The 25,899-nt window shown below is 42.2% G+C and overlaps 1 protein-coding gene across 5 annotated transcripts in view; it reads right to left on the bottom strand.

Annotated features, from left to right (window-relative positions):
- LOC134478814 (zinc finger protein 431-like) overlaps nucleotides 1-25,899 on the bottom strand; it is a 59,547-nt gene that overhangs the window by 32,539 nt on the left and 1,109 nt on the right. For 2 of the 5 annotated variants that reach the window (XM_087591779.1, XM_087591780.1), the window contains exon 1: nucleotides 13,532-13,661. The exons of 2 other annotated variants lie outside the window; for them this stretch is intronic. In XM_087591779.1, coding sequence (XP_087447905.1) covers nucleotides 13,532-13,609 — 78 coding nt within the window. In that variant the 5' untranslated portion in view covers nucleotides 13,610-13,661. Of the gene's footprint in view, nucleotides 1-8,920; nucleotides 9,123-13,531; nucleotides 13,662-25,899 lie in introns of those variants that run through there. One more of the 5 variants, XM_087591781.1, reaches the window with a different exon arrangement.

Below are 25,899 nucleotides of genomic sequence, written 5' to 3'. Positions count from 1 at the left end.
CAAGAGACAGCCACTGAGAACTAGGATCGGACTAAGGGATGGCCTCACTTAGAATGTAAAACAGAAGAAAAGGCCCAAATTGCTTAAACGAAAAAAAAAAAAAAGACAATGACGCACTTGAGGGGAAAGCTATACTCCCCAGAGAACAAAAAAAGACTCACTTTACCAAATACAGAAATGGACTCATTTAGGAGATAAAAAGTTTGTCCAAGTAGTTAAGTGTATGTAATAGACTTTAAGATTTTAGCCAGAGAGGCAGTAGAAAGTATAAGGTATGACAATAAGTGAATGCTTAGCAAGCAAACAGGGCAAAGAGACCTAGAGAGTTTAGTGAAAAGTCGAAGTGAACTTCATTGAGATAAAACCAGAAAAATATAATCACAAGTATCTCCTAGTGCTTGTAGATACTTTTTCAGGAATAGATAGAAGCTTTCCTCACCAAACGAGAGACAGCCTCTGCAATCATCAAGAAGATACTGGAAGAAATCTTCCCCAGGTCTGGAATGCCCAAGGTAATCTGGTCAGACAACGGCCCTACTTTCGTTGCCAAGGTAAGCCAGGGTGTGGCCAAGTATTTAGAGGTCGATTGGAAATTACATTGTATTTACAGACCTCAAAGTTCAGAACAGGTAGAGTAAATAAATAGAACTCTAAAAGAGACCCTGACCAAATTGACCATGGAGACTGGCACAGACTGGGTGGCACTCCTTCCTTCTTGCTCTCTTCAGAGCAAGAAATACCCCTTCCAGATTCAGCCTTACCCCCTTTGAGATCTTTTATGGGCCCTCAGCCCCCCTGACTGTATTAGATGATGTTACTGAACCAACATGTCATAGTGCCATAGTAATAATGATTTGTGTGCCAGGCTAAAAGACCTACAGGTGATACAGAAAGAAATCTGCTCACAGCTGACAGCAGCCTATGCCCCGGAGACCCCTGAGACATCTCATCAGTTCCAGGTCGGAAGCAGCTACACTGAGCCCAGACACTCGAGCATCGCTGGAAAGGACTGTACCTGGTGCTACTGACCACCCTGACAGCCGTCAATTCTCAGCCCTCACCAGCCACATACTAGCTGTTGGGGCTGAGAGCTGAGACCTAGAGGGACACTCAGATCTTCAAAAAGCTCCCTAGACTTACACATCAGATAAGTGGATACATCAGAAACTGACTGGGAGGTTGCTATAATGCTCACTTGAGGAGTGTGCTTTAGAAACAAGAATTTCATGTTTGCCCTCGTTCCATCGGGATAGGTGTGGAAATAGGCTTGATTTCTATTGCAAATGATGTAACATTGCATATGTTAGTACTCCTAACACTTCTTGGGACTGTGCCTCAGGGATCACAACCTGTATGAGTTTAGAAGTTCTGAAAGACAGTCATGACCTTGGTGTATAGATTCAGATAGTGTCCAGATTGGAATCCTGATGCTAAAGACTTAGTAAGACACAAAAAGAAGGAGTTGAGAATTACTTAGGGCTAAGGCTATCTAGGTGCTGCAAGGGCAGCACAAGGACATCTGCTGTTGCAATGCAAGGCTTATAGAGAATTCAGAACTGCCATTCAGGAGTGATTAAAGACTCCATGAATAAATTTAGAGAAAGGTTAGATAAAAGACAGAAAGACAGAGAAGCACATCAGGAATGGTTCGAGAGCTGGGTTAGTAGATCTCCTTGGATAACTACTCTGATATCTTCCCCTATGGGACCCTTCTTAGTTTTGCTTCTGCTCCTGATTATAGGTCCATGTATGTTAAAGAAACTAGTTAATAGGCTTGACTCCTACAAAAAGATAGAGACGCTTAACAAGGTTGGTTTGAGTCTTGGTTCACTCAGTCTCCCTGGATGACTACCCTACTCTCTGCTACAGCTGGGCCATTATTAATAATTTTCTTGGTTTTAGTTTTTGGACCCTGTGTGACTGAGACAACAGTACCAGTCAGTTAGGACAACTGGGGAGGCCAAATACAAGACTTGATATCAAAATTCTAAGATTAGAATTATTTAGTAGAAGGAGAAGGGAATGAAAGGAGAATTATACGAATTCTAGGTTTGGAGATACAAAATTAAAAGAATAAACCCCAAAAGGCCACAGATACAAAATTAAAAGAATAAACCCCAAAAGGGCTAAGCCCTACAGCCAGGACTAGCAGGCCATAAAGATAAAGGAGCACAGAAAACACTGTCTAGGCAGGACTGGCAAGCCATAAAGATAAGGAAAGGAATGCAGAACAGACCAGGAGTACCGGATCTGACTCACAGGCCACCTGGCAGGAAGAGATAAGCCCCCAGCCCCCAACATCCAGGACGCCCCAAACCTGCCAATGTGTGTAGCTATGCCTTATTACCTCATCATGTGAAATAGCCAATCATATGTGAACATGTCTATGTGCCTCGTTTGAATCCACCAATCCCTGTAACTATGCATCTGCTTCTGTACGCCCGCTTCTGCTTCCCCAATCCCTATAAAAGCCCCATGCTGGAGCTGCTGGGCGCGCAAGTCCTCCGAAGAGACTGTGTGCCCGCAGGTACCTGTGTTTTCCAATAAACCCTCTTGCTGATTGCATCCGAGTGGACTCGGCTCGGTCATTGGGCGCTTGGGACTCCTCCTGATGGAAAGGTCCTCTTTGGGGGTCTTTCACAATGTTGCTCACTGACTACAGGGCCATCTCATTAACATTAAAGACCATGCCTCCACTACTTTGGAACTCATGTCTTCAGCCCCATGTGGTAGCAATTTTTGGAATCTCAGCATCAGAGACAACCCGTCTCCAAAGGACCTGGCCCCAGACCATTAACAGATCTCAAAAGCATATGCCTGATTTTAGAGAAGAAGCTCTGCTTTTTTAATACATACCTCAAGGCCTTAAGGAAAGGCCCCAGGTCCTAGGCTCCAGGCCCTTACAGGCTCTAAGATGTGGCTGAGTTTGAGAAGGAGCTATGTAATTCTCTATCCATGAAGTCCTCATGGAAAGCCTTGCTCAATCAGGCCAGTCCACACCACAACAGTGTTTTTCCTTTTCAAATGGTGTCACCTGATGTCCTGCCCACCTGGCGGATCTATGCTTATCTCAAGAAGAAAAGCGGTCCTTTATGGCACACCAGGCCTTAGTGGTGGTTGTGACCCTGCAATGGTCCATGAAGCTGCTTGTTAAAGGGCTGCTCTTTGATCTGGCGTTGGGCCTAGTGGCTGTTGGTTAATCATGGCTGTCTCCTGTGTTACCTTCTGAAGCCATATTTTCTGACAATCCGGGTGAAAAACCATGTGTATCCTAGAATCCTAATCTCTAAGATGCTTGGTTACCCTGCTACGTACCTGAGGGAGGCAGTCTCTCCCTGAGATAAACTCTACTCAGTGTGATTCACTATTTCCCAGGCATTGGAAAATCCTTTACATCAAAGATTCTGTACTCTTTTCATCACAGCTTAATTTCAATGTCTACTCCAGGAACTTTGAAAGTGGTAACATCACAGTCCAGAAAGGGACAGAATAAAAGGAAGTTGATAACTTCCCTTCTTTGACAATATTTAATATTACGAATGAACAGTAAGGTAATCAATTTTAGATGATTGATGAGTCCAGGAGCAGCTGGAGGCTCAGCACATAGAGGAGTCCACCAGCCCTTAGAATTCTCCAGTATGTGTCATTAAAAAAAGGTCTGCCAAATGGAGGGTGTTGACAGAGCTCAGAGCAATTAATAAGATTATTCGGCCGATGGGTTCCCTGCAGCCTGGGATCCCACTGCCTTCTTTGTTGCCTAAGGGGTGGCCTATTACAGTGATTGACTTAAAAGATTGTTTTTTCACTATTCCTCTACATGAAGGCGATAAGGAAAGGTTTGCCTTTTCAGTGCCTACCCTCAATAGAGGTCGCCCCATAAAAAGATATCAATGGAAAGTCCTGCCACAAGGAATGTTGAATAGCCCTACCTCGTGTCAATATTTTGTACAGCAGCCATTGGAGATGATTCGCAAACAATTTCCCCAATCTATTATTTATCATTACATGGATGACATTTTATTGTCTGATTCAGATATAAATATCCTGGAAAGAATGTTTGATGAAGGGAAAAAAACCTTACCTTGCTGGGGATTACGAATCGCCCCTGAGAAAATACAAAGAGGGGATTCTATTAATTATCTAGGGTATAAAGTGAGTCTACAAAGGATTAGGCCACAAAAGGTGCAAATCAAAAGAAATCAATTAAGGACACTTAATGATTTTCAGAAACTACTGGGAGATATTAACTGGTTGAGGCCTGTGATTGGCTTGACCACTCAAGAGTTGAGCAATTTATTTCAAACGTTACAAGGCGATAAAGATTTAAACAGCCCAAGGAAACTATCAGCTGAGGCTGAGAAAGAGCTAGCTTTGGTAGAAAGGAAATTGCAGGACACACATCTAGATCGTATTGATCCAAAGATGGCCTGCATATTAGTCATCTTACCCTCTACTCATTCCCCTACAGGAATCCTCATGCAGAGGGAAGATTATATCTTAGAATGGATATTTTTAGCACATAAACAGAGTAAGAAACTGAAAACCTACATTGAGAAGGTCTCTGAATTGATACTTAAAGGAAAATTGAGACTTCGACAATTAGCTGGAATGGATCCGGCTGAAATTGTGGTACCTTTTACTAATGCAGAAATTGCCTCTTTGTGGGTACAAAATGAACATTGGCAAAGAGCATGCAGTAACTTCTTAGGAGAGATTAACAACAGATACCCTAAAAGCAAGCGACTTCAGTTCATAAAACGAACTAACTGGATCCTCCCTCGTATAATAAAGGGAACTCCAATATCTGGAGCCCCTACATTTTACACTGATGCCAGTAAGTCAGGAAAGGCAGGATATAAATCAGAAAATGTAAGCAAGGTGACTGAGAGTCCCTATAAATCAGTTCAAAAATCTGAATTGTATGCAATACTCATGGTGTTGTCAGATTTTCAAGAGCCTCTTAATATAGTAACTGACTCTCAATATGCAGAAAGGGTTGTTTTACACATAGAGACTGCTGAACTTATTCAGGACTATTCTGAATTGACATCACTATTTATTCAGCTACAACAAAAGATCAGAAATAGGAGTTACCCACTATATATAACACACATAAGATCCCATACAGGTCTGCCAGGCCCTCTGGCACAAGGTAATAATGAAATTGACCAGCTACTGATAGGAAGTGCACTAGAGGCTTCAGAATTCCATAAAAAACACCATGTTAATAGCAAAGGCTTAAAGAAAGAATTCTCTATCACTTGGCAACAAGCCAAGGAGATTGTGAGGCAATGTCCTACTTGCTCGTTATATAGTCAAACTCCATTGCCTACAGGAACTAACCCTAAGGGCACCCAAAGAAATGAAATTTGGCAAATGGATGTTCTCCATTTTACAGAGTTTGGTAAGCTGAAATAAATACACCATACTATAGATACATATTCAGGATTTCAATGGGCAACTGCCTTAGCGTCAGAAAAGGCCGATTCTGTAATTACACATTTGTTAGAAGTTATGGCTATAATGGGAATACCCATACAAATTAAAACGGACAATGGTCCATCATATAAATCAAACTAGATTAAGCACTTCTTTGAATATTATAATATAAAACATGTTACAAGTATACTACACAATCCTATAGGACAAGCGATTGTGGAGAGATCTAATCGAAGTCTAAAGGAGATGCTTAACAGGCAAAAAGGGGCAACAAAAACTCCCAGAGATAGGCTACATAGTGCTTTATTAACCTTAAATTTTTTAATGCTGATAAACAAAACAGCACAGCTGCTGAAAGACACTGGATTGTGGAAAAGACTACTGAACTAAACCAGCCTGCTTATATTAAGGATATTCTGACGTCAGAATGGAAAATGGGAAATGTGTTACGCTGGGGAAGGGGTTATGCCTATGTTTCTACAGGAGAAGAAAAGCTGTGGGTTCCTTCCTAGCTGATAAAGATCAGACATGACAAGGGGAGACCTCCTGAAGTCCTTGGCAACACAGAAGAAAAGGGAGACTAAGACAATCAACAAATAGGTGATGTATATATGAGGATGTCTAGGTCTCCGTGTATGAACTGGCTAAAGTGTCTATAAACAGCCAGTAACATTTTGAGTACGAATTTCTCATAACTTGTTATTACATGCATCCTGTAAAATGGCATGTATGACAAAATTATGTTACGGTTTGATTATATGATCAAACTAACCTGGAGAAAGGCAGTCACCTTTCTTTGTTGATCTTTATTTTCTAAGCTGTGCACCCTGCTTACTCCATGTGGATGCGCTTACAGAACTATATGATGCTTGTACAGTTTTGTGTGCTGCAGGATGAAAGAAGAGAAAGACAGCCCTGAAATGACCCACACTCTGGGATGCTGAGATTCCGGGACCTTCGTGCTTGATTCCCCTCAATGACACTGAAGCTGCTTCATTTAAAGGCTTGCTTTCAGAACTTTCCCAGAATGGCCAGCTTACTTATCCAGCCCTTCAGACTGTCATAGTCAAGATGTCAGCTAAGCGATGAACTTTCTCAGCAGAGTGACTGGCAGGCAAATCCCAGCTAGCTCTACTTCGACAAAGCCAACTCTTCCTAATTCCCCTTGGGCCCCAGAAGGGAATTCTTCACCCCAATTCAGCTGGAAACAGACGAGGAAGATCATCGTCCCAGTTCCTTCTGTTGGGGTGGATGGTTCTGGTTATTCTAAGAGTTGTGGATATGTTTTCTTTTAAGGGATACTATACAAATGTAGCTTTGGGCAGGGGGAACTAGAGAATTTAAACTCAGGGGTTGCTACCTTTCCTTTCCTCTTTTCTATCCTTACTTTTAAAAAAAGGGGGGGGTGATATAGTAATTCATAGAAGTTAGAGAAATAGACAAACAGGGATAGATTAGCAAACTTACTCTAAAACAAAATTTTACAGCTATATCTTACATTGATAGAAATGTTTGTAATTGATACAAAGTTGAAGCTGCAATCTTTTCATTGGTATAGAATGCATTTTACACAAATGCGAGGTTTTCATTGGTATACTTTCTTATTGATTTATAATTGAGATTAATATTGCTACTTTAACATAAGCATTGTGCCTCCACTATGCATCTAAGAATACAAATCTTAGACCCAGTCCTATAACTGCTATTATACATTGTTTTTAGTTGATTGACTAGTACCAGCTAAAGACCAGATAGCAAAGTCATGGTTCTGAGTCAGTTTAGATGGGTTTTTGGAAATACTTTGATTAGAGAGGGCCAACGGTAGTCTATGCTTAACAGTTCAGAAACGCCTATGTAGACAGGAAATCTTCAAGGGCGTCAGAAGTCCACAGAATAACCCGTTTATGGACATTTTTTCGTCTAGATCATTTGACTAGAGACCTGTCTGCCCCTGACAGGACCCCTTAGACTCGAAGAAGAAATTGAGCATCAATGGAGTTGCTCAAATCGTGGTGACACAGCCACTGGGCAAATTGCTTCAATTCATCTATAGACAAAACACTGTCCAGAAAAGGACAAATTATGCAGAATAGGCGACTGATAATCTCTGCCAAGGCAGGGTGATCAGCCCTTCAAAATCTGCATTACAAAGGTCTGTCAGATGATCCTGGGCCAGAAGGCTGAAGACTGATGCTCTGACATATTAAGGAATAGGAGGACTGTCCAGGTGATCAGCAGTCTCTATAAATTGGCTAAGCTTGGAAGCCATGTTTTGTGCTTCCCATATTTTCAGGTAATATTAATCATTCTTGGATTTCTGATGTGGTTGGAGACTGGTAGTCTCATAGACAACCCAAGCGGTTTAGTATTGAGAAAGATGATAAATCTGTTAGGGTGGTTTTCAGGTGGCATGGGATCTAGAACCAGGATATAGTCAGGTATAGTTTTTAGTATAGATGACATGGTTAATGAACAAAATTGATGGACTGGGTGATGACTGTATTGTTGGTTTTATAAATTGCAGAATGGTAATAATACTTAGTTCACATATGTATAGGGAAAAGGTTTTTTAACTGGACAAAAAGGGGAAAATGTTGTGGTTTGCCTTGGAGTTCTCTCTGAATTTGTAAAATAAAGGCAAGAGCTCAAGATTTGGGCAGAGGGAGGAGTCGGGAGCGAGAGGGGAGGAGTCAGGAGAGGGGAGGAGTCAAGAGGGGGAGGAGTCATGAGGGGGAGGAGTCGGGAGAGGGAAAGGAGAGAAGCCAGGAGAGAGTTGTCTTGGGAGAAGCTGGAGACCTGGCAAATAAAAGGTGCAAGGGATGAGGGATTTGGGAGCTAGGAATAGGACAGTGTAGGTTGGATCTGCCCAATCTAGACGCTAGATTGTTTTCATATTAATTGAGTTGTGTTTTCTTTGTACTGGCCGATCGGGTTGGAGAGGAAACTTCAACAAACTGCAACAGTCCGTGACAGCAATGGAGGCACATGGCAACACGAAGACCAAAGAGCTCACAGGTTGAATCTCAGACAGGATGGAGACAGCGACTCAGATTAAAAAAAAACTAATAATTAAAAAATCGAACAATTGGCACTGGTAAGATGGTTCGGTGGTTAAGAGCACTGACTGGTTTACCAGGTAGACTGAATTCAATTCCCAGCAACCACAGGGTGGCTCACTACCATCTGTGTTGGGATCTGATGCCCTCTACTGGTTTATCTGAAGACAGCTACTGTGTACGCATAGACATAAAATAAATAATTCTTTTAAAAAATGTATATATAAAAACATTACAACAATTAATGATGGGGAAGCTGATCCCAGGGTATGTGCCACCCTATACAACACAGAGTAATGAATAGGACAATAAAGAAATAGAAAACACGACACCAGCGGAACCTGAAGGAAACAGACTGGATAAACAGTTCTCTGCACCCAAATCCCGTGGGAGGGAGAGCTAAACCTTCAGAGAGGCGGACACACCTGGGAAACCAGAAGAGACTGCACTCTGTGCACATCCAGACGCCAGAGGAAAACACCAAAGGCCATCTGGAACCCTGGTGCACGGAGGCTCCCGGAAAGAACGGCGCAGATCTTCCCGGTTGCTGCCGCCGCGGAGAGGACTTAGGCAGTACCCCACGAGCAAACTTGAGCCTTGGAACCGCAGGTAGGACCAACTTTTCCCCTGCAAAAAAACCTGCCTGGTGAACTCAGGACACACAGAGGCAAAATTCTTCTAGGACCGGGCACTTCCTGTGTTTACCGGAAGTCCCACACCCGCGGATCCCGGCCTGCAGCAGCTCTCTGCTCCCAAACCCCGTGGGAGAGAGACCTCACCGCATGATCAGGTGGGCACTCCTGAGGCTGCAGAGCGGAGGAGACCACCAACACTGCCCACCCCTGCCCACATCCATGGCCCAAGAGGGAACTGTATAAGGCCTCTGGGTTCCCGTAGGGGAGGGCCCAGGAGCCGCAGGACCCCTGCCCCTGAGACACCGCCGGAACCTGAAGGAAACACACCAGATAAACAGTTCTCTGCACCCAAATCCCGTGGGAGAGAGAGCTAAACCTTCAGAGAGGCAGACATGCCTGGGAAACCAGAAGAGACTGCACTCTGTGCACATCCAGACGCCAGAGGAAAACACCAAACGTCATCTGGAACCCTGGTGCACGGAGGCTCCCGGAAAGAGCGGCGCAGATCTTCCCGGTTGCTGCCACAGCGGAGAGGACTTAGGCAGTACCCCACGAGCAAACTTGAGCCTTGGAACCGCAGGTAGGACCAACTTTTCCCCTGCAAGAAACCTGCCTGGTGAACTCAAGACACAGGCCCACAGGAACAGCTGAAGACCTGTAGAGAGGAAAAACTACACGCCCGAAAGCAGAACACTCTGTCCCCATAACTGGCTGAAAGAAAACAGGAAAACAGGTCTACAGCACTCCTGACACACAGGCTTATAGGACAGTCTAGGCACGGTCAGAAATAGCAGAACAAAGTAACACTAGAGATAATGTGATGGCGAGAGGCAAGCGCAGGAACCCAAGCAACAGAAACCAAGACTACATGGCATCATCGGAGCCCAATTCTCCCACCAAAGCAAACACGGAATATCCAAACACACCAGAAAAGCAAGATCTAGTTTCAAAATCATATTTGATCATGATGCTGGAGGACTCCAAGAAAGACATAAAGAACTCCCTTAGAGAACAAGGAGAAGCCTACAGAGAGGAATCGCAAAAATCCCTGAAAGAATTCCAGGAAAACACAATCAAACAGTTGAAGGAATTAAAAATGGAAATAGAAGCAATCAAGAAAAGAACACATGGAAACAACCCTGGACATAGAAAATCAAAAGAAAAGACAAGGAGCTGTAGATACAAGCTTCACCAACAGAATACAAGAGATGGAAGAGAGAATCTCGGGAGCAGAAGATTCCATAGAAATCATTGACTCAACTGTCAAAGATAATGTAAAGCAGAAAAAGCTACTGGTCCAAAACATACAGGAAATCCAGGACTCAATGAGAAGATCAAACCTAAGGATAATAGGTATAGAAGAGAGTGAAGAATCCCAGCTCAAAGGACCAGTAAATATCTTCAACAAAATCATAGAAGAAAACTTCCCTAACCTAAAAAAAGAGATATCCATAGCATACAAGAAGCCTACAGAACTCCAAATAGATTGGACCAGAAAAGAAACACCTCCCGTCACATAATTGTCAAAACACCAAATGCACAAAATAAAGAAAGAATATTAAAAGCAGTAAGGGAAAAAGGTCAAGTAACATATAAAGGCAGACCTATCAGAATCACACCAGACTTTTCGCCAGAAACTATGAAGGCCAGAAGATCCTGGACAGATGTCATACAGACCCTAAGAGAACACAAATGCCAGCCCAGGTTACTGTATCCTGCAAAACTCTCAATTAACATAGATGGAGAAACCAAGATATTCCATGACAAAACCAAATTTACACAATATCTTTCTACAAATCCAGCACTACAAAGGATAATAAAGGGTAAAGCCCAACATAAGGAGGCAAGCTATACCCTAGAAGAAGCAAGAAACTAATCATCCTGGCAACAAAACAAAGAGAAGAAAAGCACACAAACATAACCTCACATCCAAATATGAATATGACAGGAAGCAATAATCACTATTCCTTATTATCTCTCAACATCAATGGCCTCAACTCCCCAATAAAAAGACATAGATTAACAAACTGGATACGCAATGAGGACCCTGCATTCTGCTGCCTACAGGAAATACACCTCAGAGACAAAGACAGACACTACCTCAGAGTGAAAGGCTAGAAAACAACTTTCCAAGCAAATGGTTGGAAGAAGCAAGCTGGAGTAGCCGTTCTAATATCAAATAAAATCAATTTTCAACTAAAAGTCATCAAAAAAGATAAGGAAGGACACTTCATATTCATCAAAGGAAAAATCCACCAAGATGAACTCTCAATCCTAAATATCTATGCCCCAAATACAAGGGCACCCACATACGTAAAAGAAACCTTACTAAAGCTCAAAATACACATTGCACCTCACACAATAATAGTAAGAAATGTCAACACCCCACTCTCATCAATGGACAGATCATGGAAAGAGAAATTAAATAGAGACGTAGACAGACTAAGAGAAGTCATGAGCCAATTGGACTTAACAGATATTTATAGAACATTCTATCCTAAAGCAAAAGGATATACCTTCTTCTCAGCTCCTCATGGTACTTTCTCCAAAATTGACCATATAATTGGTCAAAAATGGGCCTCAACAGGTACAGAAAGATAGAAATAATCCCATGCGTGCTATCGGACCACCACAGCCTAAAGCTGCTCTTCAATAACAATAAGGGAAGAACGCCCACGTATACGTGGAAATTGAACAATGCTCTACTCAATGATAACCTGGTCAAGGAAGAAATAAAGACCTGTAGAGACCATATGCAGACCCAGTTGCGGGATGGGGCCACACACACATCTCAAAAATATTAACACACAATTGTTCCTGTCTAAGGGAAATGCAGGGACAGAGAATGGAGCAGAGACTGAAGGAAAGGCCATCTAGAGACTGCCCCCCCCCCATGCTGATCCATGTTATCTGCAGACACCAAACCCAGACACTATTGCTGATGCCAAGAAGCATGAGCTGACAGGAGCCTGCTATGGCTGCTCCCTGAGGGGCTCGGCCAGAGCCTGACCAATACAGATGTGGATGCTCACAGCCAACCATCGGACTGAGTGAGCACTAGGACAGCAGAGAGGACTTAGGGGAAAGACTGAAGAAGCTGAAGGGGTTTGCAACCCCATAGCAAGAACAACATTATCACCACCCAGATTCCCCTAGAGCTACCAGGGATAAACCACCAACCAAAGAGAACACCTGGAGGGATCCATGGCCCCAGCTGTTCACATACCAGAGGATGGCCTTATCTGACATCGATGGGAGCAGGGAAGGCCCTTGGTCCTGTGGAGACTCTGCCCCAACTTAGGGGAATGCTAGGGAGGTGAGGCAGGAGTTGGTGGGGGCGAGGAAGAGGGATATCATAGGGGGTTTGCAGAGGGGAAACCAGGAAGAGGAATAACATTTGAAATGTAAATAAATCAAATAACCAATAAAAATGAACGAATTAATAAGAAATGAAATATAAAATGTGAAATCAATCGTTGACTCTTTCAAAAGAAAAACATTATTAATAAGAAAATCCCCACGTATCCGTACCAATTTTGAATAAGTAAAGGCCATTCCCTGGCAGAGAGAATGGCTTTGACCTGGACCCTATGTGCAATGTTAGGTGCTAGATATGTAACATAACACACAGCTGGAACTTACGGCATTCTCCTCAACCCACTGAGCTGAAATAATTGTGCAAGTGGATTGGACACAGCTGCAAAGGGGTACCCTCCAGTTGGAAATTCAATATGCATTGATCAAGCCAACCTCCCCAAAACATGATTTTGTATAGAACTTAGGTGAGTTTATCCATATTTGCCTGTATAAAAGTCTTTCTTCTCTGAGGGTGTCTCTCTTCTCCTGGCTCATAGAAGTTTACTGCTCCAAACTTCCCCCAAGCCTATCAAGTGAGTGCATCTGGACTTGAGGGAAAGGATCTAGCAATCAATCCTTTACTCAATTACCCGATTCCCTTTTAGTAGACAACGTTTGAGAAAAACTTGGAAATAAACATTAAAGTCACCTTTCAAAGTGTGTCACTTTTCTCCCTGTGACTTCAACTACCAGGCTGGAAGTTAGAGCAGCCCAGTTCCCTGGAGATAGAAGAAAAGCTACTTAACCCCCTGCTGTTTTAAGGTGAGGGGCTACACACCAGAGATTGCAGTTTACAGTCTGGCCTCTGAGGAACTCAGGAACGTCAGCTACAGCTGCAAAACGCCTTAGACTCAAAATAGGTAAAACAGCAACCCTAAATATCTCGCAAGACCAAGTCTTGCCCCCGCGGACATTCTTCCCCCTCCGCAGCCTCAAAAGAAACCAAAAAGAACAGCCAGGGTTGGCCCCCTGCATCCCACCACACCGAGTCCGGCGGCTGAGCCGCCCGCTCCTTCTCGTTTTGGGCAGCGGTCACCTACTCACCATGTCCCGACTTAGTAGATTGCCAGCACGTCCATAAGACACCCGGCAGCCGACATCAAAACACATCAGGCCAATCATTCAAGCCCGCTAAGCAACTCAGATAAATCGGCTGCTGGAAACAGGGCACCAGGAAGTACACTCCTCTTCCACTAGTGGACGCCCTGCCTGGAGGCCCTGATTGGCCAGTGAATCTTGAGTGACATGAACCCCTCCCGTAGGATTAGAGTGCGATGAAGGCACACAGCATAGCGTTTCCTGGCCCAGGATTCTAGTCCAGGAGCTTACCCTTCTGAGAGCTGCAAGATTTTTATTTCAGTATCTCGTTAGCGTGTCTTCCAATAACCTATCTTTCTGCCTTCCAGCACTCAGCAGGAGTTTCTTCCTCCTGCTCTTGCTGCTGTTGCTGCTCCTCCTCAATTAAGAGGGATAACTTGCAAGGTACAGTATTCAGCTTGGAGCAGACTGATGTATAGGTTCCAAGGATAGTAACAATTAAAGAGAGACTTTAGGACACAAAGCGTGATATTTGTTTCTCTGATTGTACGCTGACGTCGGGAAAATTGCAGCTAATATTCAACTGCTACATGTGAGACTGCAAACAACCCTGGGAGAAAAGCAGGGAATGGATGCCGACAGCTACGGAGCACTAATGTTAGAAGCACATCTTCCTCAGTGGAAGGTGAAACATCATATCTGTGTTAGTAAAGGTTTTCCAGATGAACAGACCTAATACAGTGGATCTGTCTATGTGTGCATGGAGTGGATATATAAGAATGGCTCGAAGAATGTGGTCCAACTAGTAAAACAAAAACTGTATTGGAAGAAATTTGAAGAATACAGCAGTAGCTGTGTGTCTCAGCTCGTCTTTACCATATGCCAGAATTAAAGAGAAGGAGATGCTAATGCCAGAAAAATAAAATGATCTTTCTAGCCAGTGTAGGGGAAGAAGAGAAAGGACTACCAACTTCAATATCCTTTATACATGGAAGCGCCCACCACAAGCTATGGCCTAGACTAATTTTTTCTTGTCAATCAATACCTCCAGATTAAAGAAGAGATTTCCCATCTTGAATATTGCAAATAATAACAATCCCTCAGAGTGCCCATCTGTTTGGTTTTAGGGAACTGAACTCGTGTAACTAGAGTAATTTGAACTAGCTGCATTACTGTCAACAACAGTTCACAGTAAGTTCAGGTCTTTGTCCATATTCTTTCTTTACATTTGTTTCTACTTTATTTTATTTTCTTAGATATTTTATGTATTTACATTTCAAATGTTATCTCCTTTTCCCCCTCTCCTATACCCCCGCCCCCTACCCTTGCTTCTATGAGGATGCTCCCACCCCCACACATCGATTCCAAACTTAACGCCCTGGCAATACACTTTCCAGATTCTTCATTGCCTGGTCTGTGGTCCAGAGTAATGGCCAGTCAGGGTGATTATCGACCAAGGGAAATTGATGACGTCACTACTCATTGCTAATGTCAAGTACTGCCAATACAGGAAAACTTTCACCTTCAGAGCCAAGCCTAGAAGAGATGCAGGACTGTCCTCCCATCATGTGGCCTTAGAGACAGGACTAAAGGTTCAAAGCAATTCTCTATTACGTAGCATGACTCAGCCTGGGCTTCAGCAGACCTTGTCCTAAGCAGAACTTGTAAACAAGGAAAAGAAATTCTTGTGCCTGGGACACATCACAGAACGCAAACAAGTAAGAGTTCAGAGCAGTGCTGCATTAAAGGGAACCAGTGGAGGACTTTTTACAAACATAAATAGAATTGAAAATCACATAGCCATTCTGACTTAGAAAAAGAGCGGCCCTTTTCCTGGAAAAGCATTTATCAAATACCGTTTGACCTTGTCTCTATCTGGAGCGTTGGCTGCTGGGACCTGGAACTTGCCACAAACAACTACGGGCAATGAAGGCCTGTGTTTCACATTTCTGAGCTGACTTCACTATGTCAATGCTGACTGCACATATCTCCCCAGGACAGTAACCTGAGTGCAATTTGAATACTCATGGGCTTCACTGACATCACGAATCCTACACCCACGGATCTAGTCTGTTTTCATTCACCCAACATGAATTAATACATTCTGTAAAATTACTAAATCACCACCCTGCCATGATCAGGTCCTTTTTCCTTATGGCTGCTCCAGTAGCTGATTGTGCCCACCGCCCCAGTAGTGTACCCAATAAACTTCCTCCTATTCTGGTCTGAATGCAGAGGCTATGCCCCTCATGCAAATCCTTTCCCTCTGGATGCAATAAACAGTTGATTATATGACTCAAATGTGAACTTTTAAAACACAGTGATGGTATAGATGTTAACTTAAGATTCAGCTGGTGTTATCAGTAGGACAGCAATGTTACTGACGTGGGAAATAACATAGTGGAATGAGGGCTCTGTGACTCGCCATGGGAACGCTTGTCTCAGAAACAATGTTCTAAAAGGCTGGATGCACAGCTGGTGTAGAATTAACATCCTTTCCCAGGGAGAGATCACTCATTCACCTCTGGCTGATGCCCAAAGAAGAGGCAGCCTAGGACAGAGTTTGAGTTCCACATATGCTGTCATCCATAAGACTCTTCTAAGTTTGGGCTCCAGATAATGTTTTGAACAATTTAAATGGGAGCCGGAACTTGCAAGTTTAGTCACTGAGATAGATGGAGATTTACACAGCAAAACTATCTCATACTAGTCCTTAATGTTTTGATCAAAAAGACAGACTTAAAAGATGTTTCAATGCCACAACCCTCCCATATACAAAGGACACAGAACACAAATACAGAATACAGCAAGGAACAGTCACATGACACTGCAATGGTTACTGTTCTTACCTGAACACCTGTGCTGAGCTATTCTAACCTCAAGGTAAAGTAGCTTTTCCTCCTGAGCAAGCTGGTTCAGAGGAAGGCAATAGATGCCTCAATGCAGGACAAAAGAATTACATTTCAACTAGCCCTGGCTGCTCTCTTTCCCACGAACAGGACTTCACTGCAGAGAATTCCAGTGTTTTAAGGTATTCTTTTTGAATTTTTTTTTATATGTATGGGTATTTTGCCCCCATGTGCCTGTGCACAGTATATGCTTAGACCAGCAGGGGGAAGCAGATCCTTTACAGAGATAGTAACCACGGAGTTTTGGGAATTGGCCTCCTGCCCCTCTAACAGTGCCTTATCAAACTGCTGTGCTATCTGAGCACATTTTTATTTAAATTTTATTTTTATACATCTTGATCTCAATATATCGTATTACTTTTTTGCCTTCCTTATCTCTTCCTTATGCACCCTGAAATCCTTCCTTTCCAATTTCTTGTTAACCATGTGTGAAAAAGTATGCACAAATAAATGCATAACACCTGCTTTTGAGGTACTGTTTGGTGTGTACATGATTTCAGGGATAAACACTTTGCATTGGATGTGCCATTAGGGAGCTCATACCGGCCTGAGGAAAAATTTCCCACTTGCAGTAACCTGGCCCTGAAGTAACCAGGGTTTTTCAAACAGGAAACATTATCAAGTATACAAAAATTAGAGTGTAAGTACCTCAGCTAACATTTAATGGTGTCATTACCCTGAACCTCTGTAGCTGCAAGGAAGTCTCTGGATATAGGCCTGAGCCAATCACATTCTGCCTCGTTTCTCTAGGACTAGCACCATACCCCGTTGATCCCTTTCACCTTGGATGACCTTGAAATCCTGAAACGGCTGTCTCCACTTTTCAAGCACGGTGATTACATGCCTGTGCCACCAGGTCTGGCTGAGGTGGCTTACACTTTAGTGCGTCATTAGAATCACAGCATGAGCAACATGAGCAGTTCCACATATCTATGCAGTAATGACAGAGCATTCTGAGTCTGGCTTTCACCATCTGTAGAAAAGGACAGAACTCTGCCCTAGTCCTTTGGTGACTTATAACAGACATGATAAAGCAAAACAATATTGCTCCTAATTAGAAAGACAGTGGAGGGACTGGAGAGATGGCTCAGTGGTTAAGAGCACTGACTGCTCTTCCAGAGGTCCTGAGTTCAATTCCCAGCAACCACATGGTGGCTCACTACCATCTGTAATGGGATCTGATGCCCTTCTGGTATGTCTGAAGACAGCTAGAGTGCACTCACATACATGAAATGAATAAATCTTTAAAGAAAAAAAAAGAAAGAAAGAAAGACAGTGGAGCTGAAGGGAAGAGGGGTGCATTTCATGGTAGACATCTATTGCTAGACTTAGGACCACAGTCTCTGTCTTTGCTACCCTAACCATATAGACTCAGCCACTCATCCCCATTAAGCCAATTAAAAGAACTGATTCATCAAGCTCTGACATGTTCACCTCTAATGCTGGTATTTTCAGACAAGGTGGGCAAAATTCTTTGAGATTATCCAACAGGTAGGAGTTCCAGGCCAGCCAGAGACTAAGTGAAAATACTCTTTAAAATAAAACAATAAAAATGAAGGAAAAGGAAAAAAGGAAATTATTTATAACAGATGAAAAAGATTAACATATTTACTCCGCGTGACTCATTTGGAACAGGGAATTTTCTCCTATTCCTAAGTCCTTAACAGAATTCTAGCTCTTCTTGCCTCTGAAAAGTATTCAGTAAATGGGAAGATATGCGGAGAAGTTCATACCTAGAGGAATCAGTCATTTTCCAGAGACTCCAAGGGAAATTCAAAGCTCATGGGGTCCACTCTTACACTACAGCATAACCAAAGGGAGAGACATGAATGAATCTTTAGAATATCTACTTCCTACCAGGAGGGCAGGTTATAGGTATGACCTTGTGGGACTGAAAGACTTTATGGTCTAATTGGAGACTGCCATGCTGAGTATGCAGGGGGCTATCACTGACATCTCTGTGTACGTGCCAAGAAAAAAGAGAGGTGAAGAATCAGACAGGACTGACTCGTCACAGCTGAGTGGATATAGAAAGTACAATGGAAGGCAGCTGGTGTTCACGTCCGCCCCAAGTATTGCACTCTGGAGGGCCTTTTCTTCCTCTTGCTTTTACATCCAAAGCCCCACCCCCAATACTTCATCCATACTCCATGGTTCTTTCTAAAGGCTTGACTTCCACAGACTTATGAGAGTGACTTCTGTTTGAGGTCCATCGTCCCCTGAGGACAGCCTTGATGTCACCGAGAGTCACCACCACTCAGAGTTCCTAACTGTAAGTTTTGCAGGCATCAAGGAATCAGAATACAATCCCATTCAGCAAACAAATCTTCATACATACATGTTCCTTTTCTCTCCCTACAGGAAGCATAAATTACATCAGAGGTTTACCTCCCAGGCATTGCTGTGGGCTCCCAATGCTGCCAAATAAGTCCAGAAGCCAGGCACATTGTTTTAGGGACTTTCAGTAAAAGGAGGTTTGCTCTTTCATCTAGATACAGATGTCATTCTATAGGACGGCTGTCCAAGAACTCTCTATGTACACAACCATGGTCTAAAGCGCAGAGACTGGACTGCCACCGTGCCCATGTCCTGGACTTACAGGTATGTACCTCGAAGACACACTGAGGTTTTCCTATGTCTTACATTTGAATCAAAGAATGGATGAATGATAAACTAAGATTTAAAAAGGAAACCTCATACTTTTGATGTTCGGTAATATGTACTGATATTTTATAACAATAATTTAAACTGGCAAATCTTTTCATGTATTCTCAAAAACTGGGTTCTTTCCTTTGTAATCCCTCCATATAAAAATGTTTACACTGTGTTTGTGGATATACACCTGTGCCATGGGTGTAGGTAGCGGTGAGAAAACACCTCACAGATGTCTATTATCTACTTCAACTATGTGAGTTTTAGAGATAAAATCCAAGGATGCTTTGAGCTTCAAGTGGCATCATTGATCCTTATTTGGTTTAACATTTTATATACTGCTGGTGTCTGACATACATATGCCACACCCTAAGTATAGAAATAAGAAAAGAATTTGTAGGGCTGGAGAGATGGCTCAGTGGTTAAGAGCACTGACTGCTCTTCTGGAGGTTCTGAGTTCAATTCCCAGCAACCACATGGTGGCTCACAACCATCTGTAATGGGATCCAATGCCCTCCAAATGCACAAAACAAAGAAAGAATTTTAAAAGCAGTAAGGAAACAAGGTCAAGTGACATATAAAGGCAGACCTATAACAATTACACCAGACTTCTCACCATAGACTAAGAAAGCCAGAAGATCCTGGAGAGATGTTGTACAGACCCTAAGAAAACACAAATGCCAACCCAGGTTACTGTAGCCAGCAAAATTTTCCATTAACATACATGGAGAAACCAAGATATTCCATGACAAAACCAAATTTATGCAATACCTTTCTACAAATCAAGCCTTACAAAGGAAAATAGATGGAAAACTCCAACACAAGGAGAGAAACTAGACTGTACAGAAAGCAAGAATATTATTTCCCTGCAATGAAACCAAAAGAAAGACAAACATAATTCCACCTTTAACAATGAAAATAAAAGGAAGCGACAATCACTATTCCTTAATATCTCTCAACATCAATGGACTCAATTCCCCAATAAAAAGACATAGACTAACAGACTGGATACGAAAAGAGGACCCAGTATTTTGCTGCAAGCAGGAAACACACCTCAGAGACAAAGACAGACACTACCTCAGAGTAAATGGCTGGAAAACAATTTTGCAAGCAAATGGTCTGAAGAAACAAGCTGAAGTTGCCATCCAAGAGTCATTAAAAAAGATAAGGAAGGACACTTTATATTCATCACAGGAAACATCCACCAAGATGAACTCGCAATCCTAAATATCTATGCTCCAAATGAAAGGGCACCTACATTCATAAAAGGAACCTTACTAAAGCTCAAAGCACACATTGCACCTCACAGGATAATACTAGGAGATTTCAACATCCTACTCTCATCACTGGATACATCATGGAAAAAGAAATTAAAAACAGGCGTAGAGAAACTAACAGAAGTTATGAATCAATTGAATATAACAGATATTTATCGAACATTCCATGCTGAAAGCAAAAGGATATACCTTCTTCTCAGCACCTCATGGAACCTTCTCCAAAATTGACCATATAATCGGTCACAAAACAGGCCTCAACAGATACAGGAACATAGAAATAATCCCAAGCGTCCTTTCAGATCACCACACACTAAGACTAGTCTTCGATAACAACAATAATGACAGAAAGCCCACATATACATGGAAGTTGAACATTGCTCTACTCAATGACAACGTGGTCAAGGAAGAAATAAAGAAAGAAATTAAAGACTTCTTAGAATTTAATGAAAATGAAGATAAAACATTCCCAAACTTATAGGACACAATGAAAGTGGTACTAAGAGGAATACTCATAGCTCTGAGTGCCTGCAAAAAGATACAGGAGAGAGCATATGCCAGCAGCTTGACATCACACCTTACAGCTCTAGAACAAAAAGAAAGAAAGAAACCCAAAAAGAGTAGAAGTCAGGAAATAATCAAACTCAGAGCTGAAATCAACCAAGTAGGAAAGAAAAGGACTATACAAAGAATCAGCAAACGCAGGAGCTGGTTCTTTAAGAAAATTAACGAGATAGATAAACACTTAGGCAGACTAACCAGAGGTCACAGAGAGTGTATCCAAATTAAGAAAATCAGAAAAAAAAGGGAGAGATAACAACAGAATCTGAAGAAATTTGAAATAATCATCAGATCCAACTACAAAAGCCTATATTCAACAAAACTGGAAAATCTGGAGGAAATGGACAATTTTCTAGACAGATACCAGGTACCAAAGTTAAATCAGGAACAAATAAATCATCTAAACAACCCCATAACTCCAAAAGAATTAGAAGCAGTTATTAAAAGTCTCCCAACCAAAAAGAGCCCAGGTTCAGATGGGTTCAGTGCAGAACACTATCAGACCTTCTTAGAAGACCTCATACCAATACTGTCCAAACTATTCCACAAAATTGAAAGAGATGGAGCACTACCAAATTCCTTCTATGAAGTCACAGTTACTCTTATACCAAAACCACACAAATACCCAACAAAGAAAGAGAACTTCAGACCAAGTTCCCTTATGAATATCGACGCAAAAATACTCAATAAAATTCTTGCAAACCGAATCCAAGAACATATCAGAACAATCATCCATCATGATCAAGTAGGCTTCATCCCAGGGATGCAGGGATGGTTTAATACACGAAAATCCATCAATGTAACCCACTATTTAAACAAACTAAATGATAAGAACAACATGGTCATTTCATTAGATGCTGAGAAAGCATTTGACAAAATTCAACACCCCTTCATGGTAAAAGTCCTGGAAAGAATAAGAATTCAAGGCCCATACCTAAACATAGTAAACGCTATATACAGCAAACTAGTTGCTAACATTAAACTAAATGGAGAGAAACTTGAAACAATCCCACCAAAATCAGGGACTAAACAAGGCTGCCCACTCTCTCCCTACTTATTCAATATAGTTCTTGAAGTTCTAGCCAGAGCAATCAGACAACAAAAGGAGATCAAGGGGATACAGATCGGAAAAGAAGAGGTCAAAATATCACTATTTGCAGATGACATGATAGTATATTTAAGTGATCCCAAAAGTTCCGCTAGAGAACTACTAAAGCTGATAAACAACTTCAGCAAAGTGGCTGGGTATAAAATTAACTCAAATAAATCAGTAGCCCTCCTCTACACAAAAGAGAAACAAGCCGAGAAAGAAATTAGGGAAACGACACCCTTCATAATAGACCGAAACAATATAAAGTACCTCGGGGTGACTTTAACCAAGCAAGTAAAAGATCTGTACAATAAGAACTTCAAGACACTGAGGAAAGAAATTGAAGAAGACCTCAGAAGATGGAAAGATCTCCCATACTCATGGATTGGCAGCATTAATATAGTAAAAATGGCCATTCAACCAAAAGCGATCTACAGATTCAATGCAATCCCCATCAAAATACCAATCCAATTCTTCAAAGAGTTAGACAGAACAATTTACAAATTCATCTGGAATAACAAAAAACCCAGGATAGCTAAAACTATTCTCAACAATAAAAGGAATTCAGGGGGAATCACTATCCCTGAACTCAAGCAGTTTTACAGAGCAATAGTGATAAAAACTGCATGGTATTGGTACAGAGACAGACAGATAGACGAGTGGAACAGAATTGAAGACCCAGAAATAAACCCACACACCTATGGGCACTTGATTTTTGACAAAGGAGCCAAAACCATCCAATGGAAAAAAGATAGCATTTTCAGCAGATGGTGCTGATTCAACTGGAGGTCAACATGTAGAAGAATGCAAATCGATCCATGCTTATCACACTGTACAAAGCTTAAGTCCAACTGGATCAAGGACCTCCACATCAAACCAGATACACTCAAACTAATAGAAGAAAAACTAGGGCAGCGTCTCGAACACATGGGCACTGGAAAAAATTTCCTGAACAAAACACCAATGGCTTATGCTCTAAGATCAAGAATCGACAAATGGGATCTCATAAAACTGCAAAGCTTCTGTAAGGCAAAGGACACTGTGGTTAGGACAAAACTGCAGCCAACCGATTGGGAAAAGGTCTATACCAATCCTACAACAGATAGAGGGCTTATGTCGAACATATACAAAGAACTCAAGAAGTTACACCGCAGGGAGACAAATAACCCTATTAAAAAATGGGGTTCAGTACTAACCAAAGAATTCACAACTGAGGAATGCCGAATGGCTGAGTAACACCTAAAGAAATGTTCAACATCTTTAGTCATAAGGGAAATGCAAATCAAAACAACCCTCACACCAGTGAGAATGGCTAAGATCAAAAACTCAGGTGGCAACAAATGCTGGCGAGGATGTGGAGAAAGAGGAACACTCCTCCATTGTTGGTGGGATTGCAGACTGGTACAACCATTCTGGAAATCAGTCTGGAGGTTCCTCAGAAAATTGGACATTGAACTACCTGAGGATCCAGCTATACCTCTCTTGGGCATATACCCAAAAGATGCCCCAACATATAACAAAGACACGTGCTCCACTATGTTCATAACAGCCTTATTTATAATAGCCAGAAGCTGGAAAGAACCCAGATGCCCTTCAACAGAGGAATGGATACAGAAAATGTGGTACATCTACACAATGGAATATTACTCAGCTATCAAAAACAATGCATTTATGAAATTCATAGACAAATGGTTGGAACTGGAAAATATCATCCTGAGTGAGGTAACCCAATCACAGAAAAACACACATGATATGCACTCATTGATAAGTGGCTATTAGCCCAAATGCTTGAATTACCCTAGATGCATAGAACACATGAAACTCAAGATGGATGATCAAAACGTGAATGCTTCACTCCTTCTTTAAAAGGGGAACAAGAATACCCTTGGCAGGGAATAGAGAGGCAAAGATTAAAACAGACACAGAAGGAACACCAATTCAGAGCCTGCCCCACATGTGGCCCATACATATACAGACACCCAATTAGACAAGATGGATGAAGCAAAGGGGGCAGGCCAACGGGAGCCAGATGTAGATCTCTCTTAAGAGACACAGCCAGAATACAGCAAATACAGAGGCGAATGCCAGCAGCAAACCACTGAACTGAGAATAGGACCCCCATTGAAGAAATCAGAGAAAGAACTGGAAGAGCTTGAAGGGCTCGAGACACCTTATGAACAACAATGTCAAGCAACCAGAGCTTCCAGGGACTAAGCCACTACCTAAAGACTATACATGGACTGACCCTGGACTCTGACCTCATAGGTAGCCATGAATATCCTAGTAAGATCACCAGTGGAAGGGGAAGCCCTTGGTCCTGCTAAGACTGAACCCCCAGTGAACCTGATTGTTGGGGGGAGGGCGGCAATGGGGGAGGATGGGGAGGGGAACACCCATAAAGAAGGAGAGGGGGAGGGATTACGGGGATGTTTGCCCGGAAACCAAGAAAGGGAATAGCATTCGAAATGTAAATGAGAAATACTCAAGTTAATTAAAAAAAAAAGAAAGAAGAAGAAGAAGAAGAAGAAGAAGAAGAAGAAGAAGAAGAAGAAGAAGAAGAAGAAGAAGAAGAAGAAGAAGAAGAAGAAGAAGAAGAAGAAGAAGAAAGCAAGGTCATTACTGTAGGGAGCAACACGTTGGGATCAGTGTCAGTGCCCCCTGAGGCAACACAGTCTGTGTCAGAAACGTGTTGCTAAAGGGCTGAAAATAGAGCTGTCTAGAATTAATGTCTTTCCAGGGTACAAATCAGCAAAGACACAATTAAAATATTAACGAAGATAAAGAAATCTCTGTAACAAGGACACTCACCTAATTCTCCCTGATGCTGAAAGAAGAGCCAGGGTAGTAGAGATTTGCAGTCCACTTATGCCACTATCCTATGTCTCTTTGGGTTTTACATACTTGGTTATTAAGGATGGCATGGAGACAACTTGGTTTAGCCACTTGGTGGTTGGGAGATTTACATAGAACACACATTATATCAATTATTTAGCAACACCAAAACCCTGAAAGAGCAGGCTATTCTTCAGAGACACAGTCCTAAGTGGAAGACAACACAGGATGCAAAAGTTAAAAAAAAAAAAAAGGAGGTAGAAAGTATAAAACCTCGGGTGGGATAGTGAGGGGCTAAGGCGGATGCTAAGGGAAGTTTCTCAAGAACAGCAGCTGTAGACTACCTACAGGGGAAAATGGAAAAAATGCAACACTCCCATGAAGTCAGCAGGAACTACCATACAATGGACAAAATAAAGAGGACTCTATCAAACAATTCTGCACACTGAGAACAGAGTAATTTCATCAAAATTACTGACCATGACTACAGGGGTTTGGAACTGATTCCATTAGACCCACGTGGTAGGAATTATTGGAATCTCAGGATCAGAGATATCCCCTCTCCAAAGGACCTGGCCCCAGACCATTACCAGCTCTCCCAAGCACATGGTTGGTTTTACAGAAGGAGCTCTATTTCTTGTTTTTGTTTTTTTAATAAATACATCAAGGCATTAACTAAAGGCTCCAAGTTCTAGGACCCAGGCTGTTACATGCTCTGTCAAGGATATGGCTGAGTTTCAGAAGGAACCATGTAATTCTCTATCCATGAAGGCCTCACGGAGAGCCTTGCTCAATCAGGCCATTCTGCACCACAACAGTGCTTTTCCTTTTCGAATGGCTTCACCAGATGTCTTGTCCATGGGACAGAACTATGCTTTTCTCAAGAAGAAAAGCAGTCCTTTATGGCACACCAGGCCTTCGTGTTAGTTACGACCCCACAATGCTCCATTCAGCAGTTTTTTAATAGGCTGGTCTTTGACCCGGTCATGGACATTGTGGGTGTTTGGTAATTAAGGTTCTCTTCTTTTATATGATCTGGAGCCATATTTCCCCACA

The sequence above is a fragment of the Rattus norvegicus genome, chromosome 17 (assembly GCF_021556685.1).
Source record: "Rattus norvegicus strain SHRSP/BbbUtx chromosome 17, alternate assembly SHRSP_T2T, whole genome shotgun sequence".
Taxonomy (NCBI): Eukaryota; Metazoa; Chordata; class Mammalia; order Rodentia; family Muridae; genus Rattus; species Rattus norvegicus.
The sequence above is the reverse complement of the archived record's forward strand: the minus strand, read 5'-3'. Positions and strand labels throughout refer to the sequence as shown.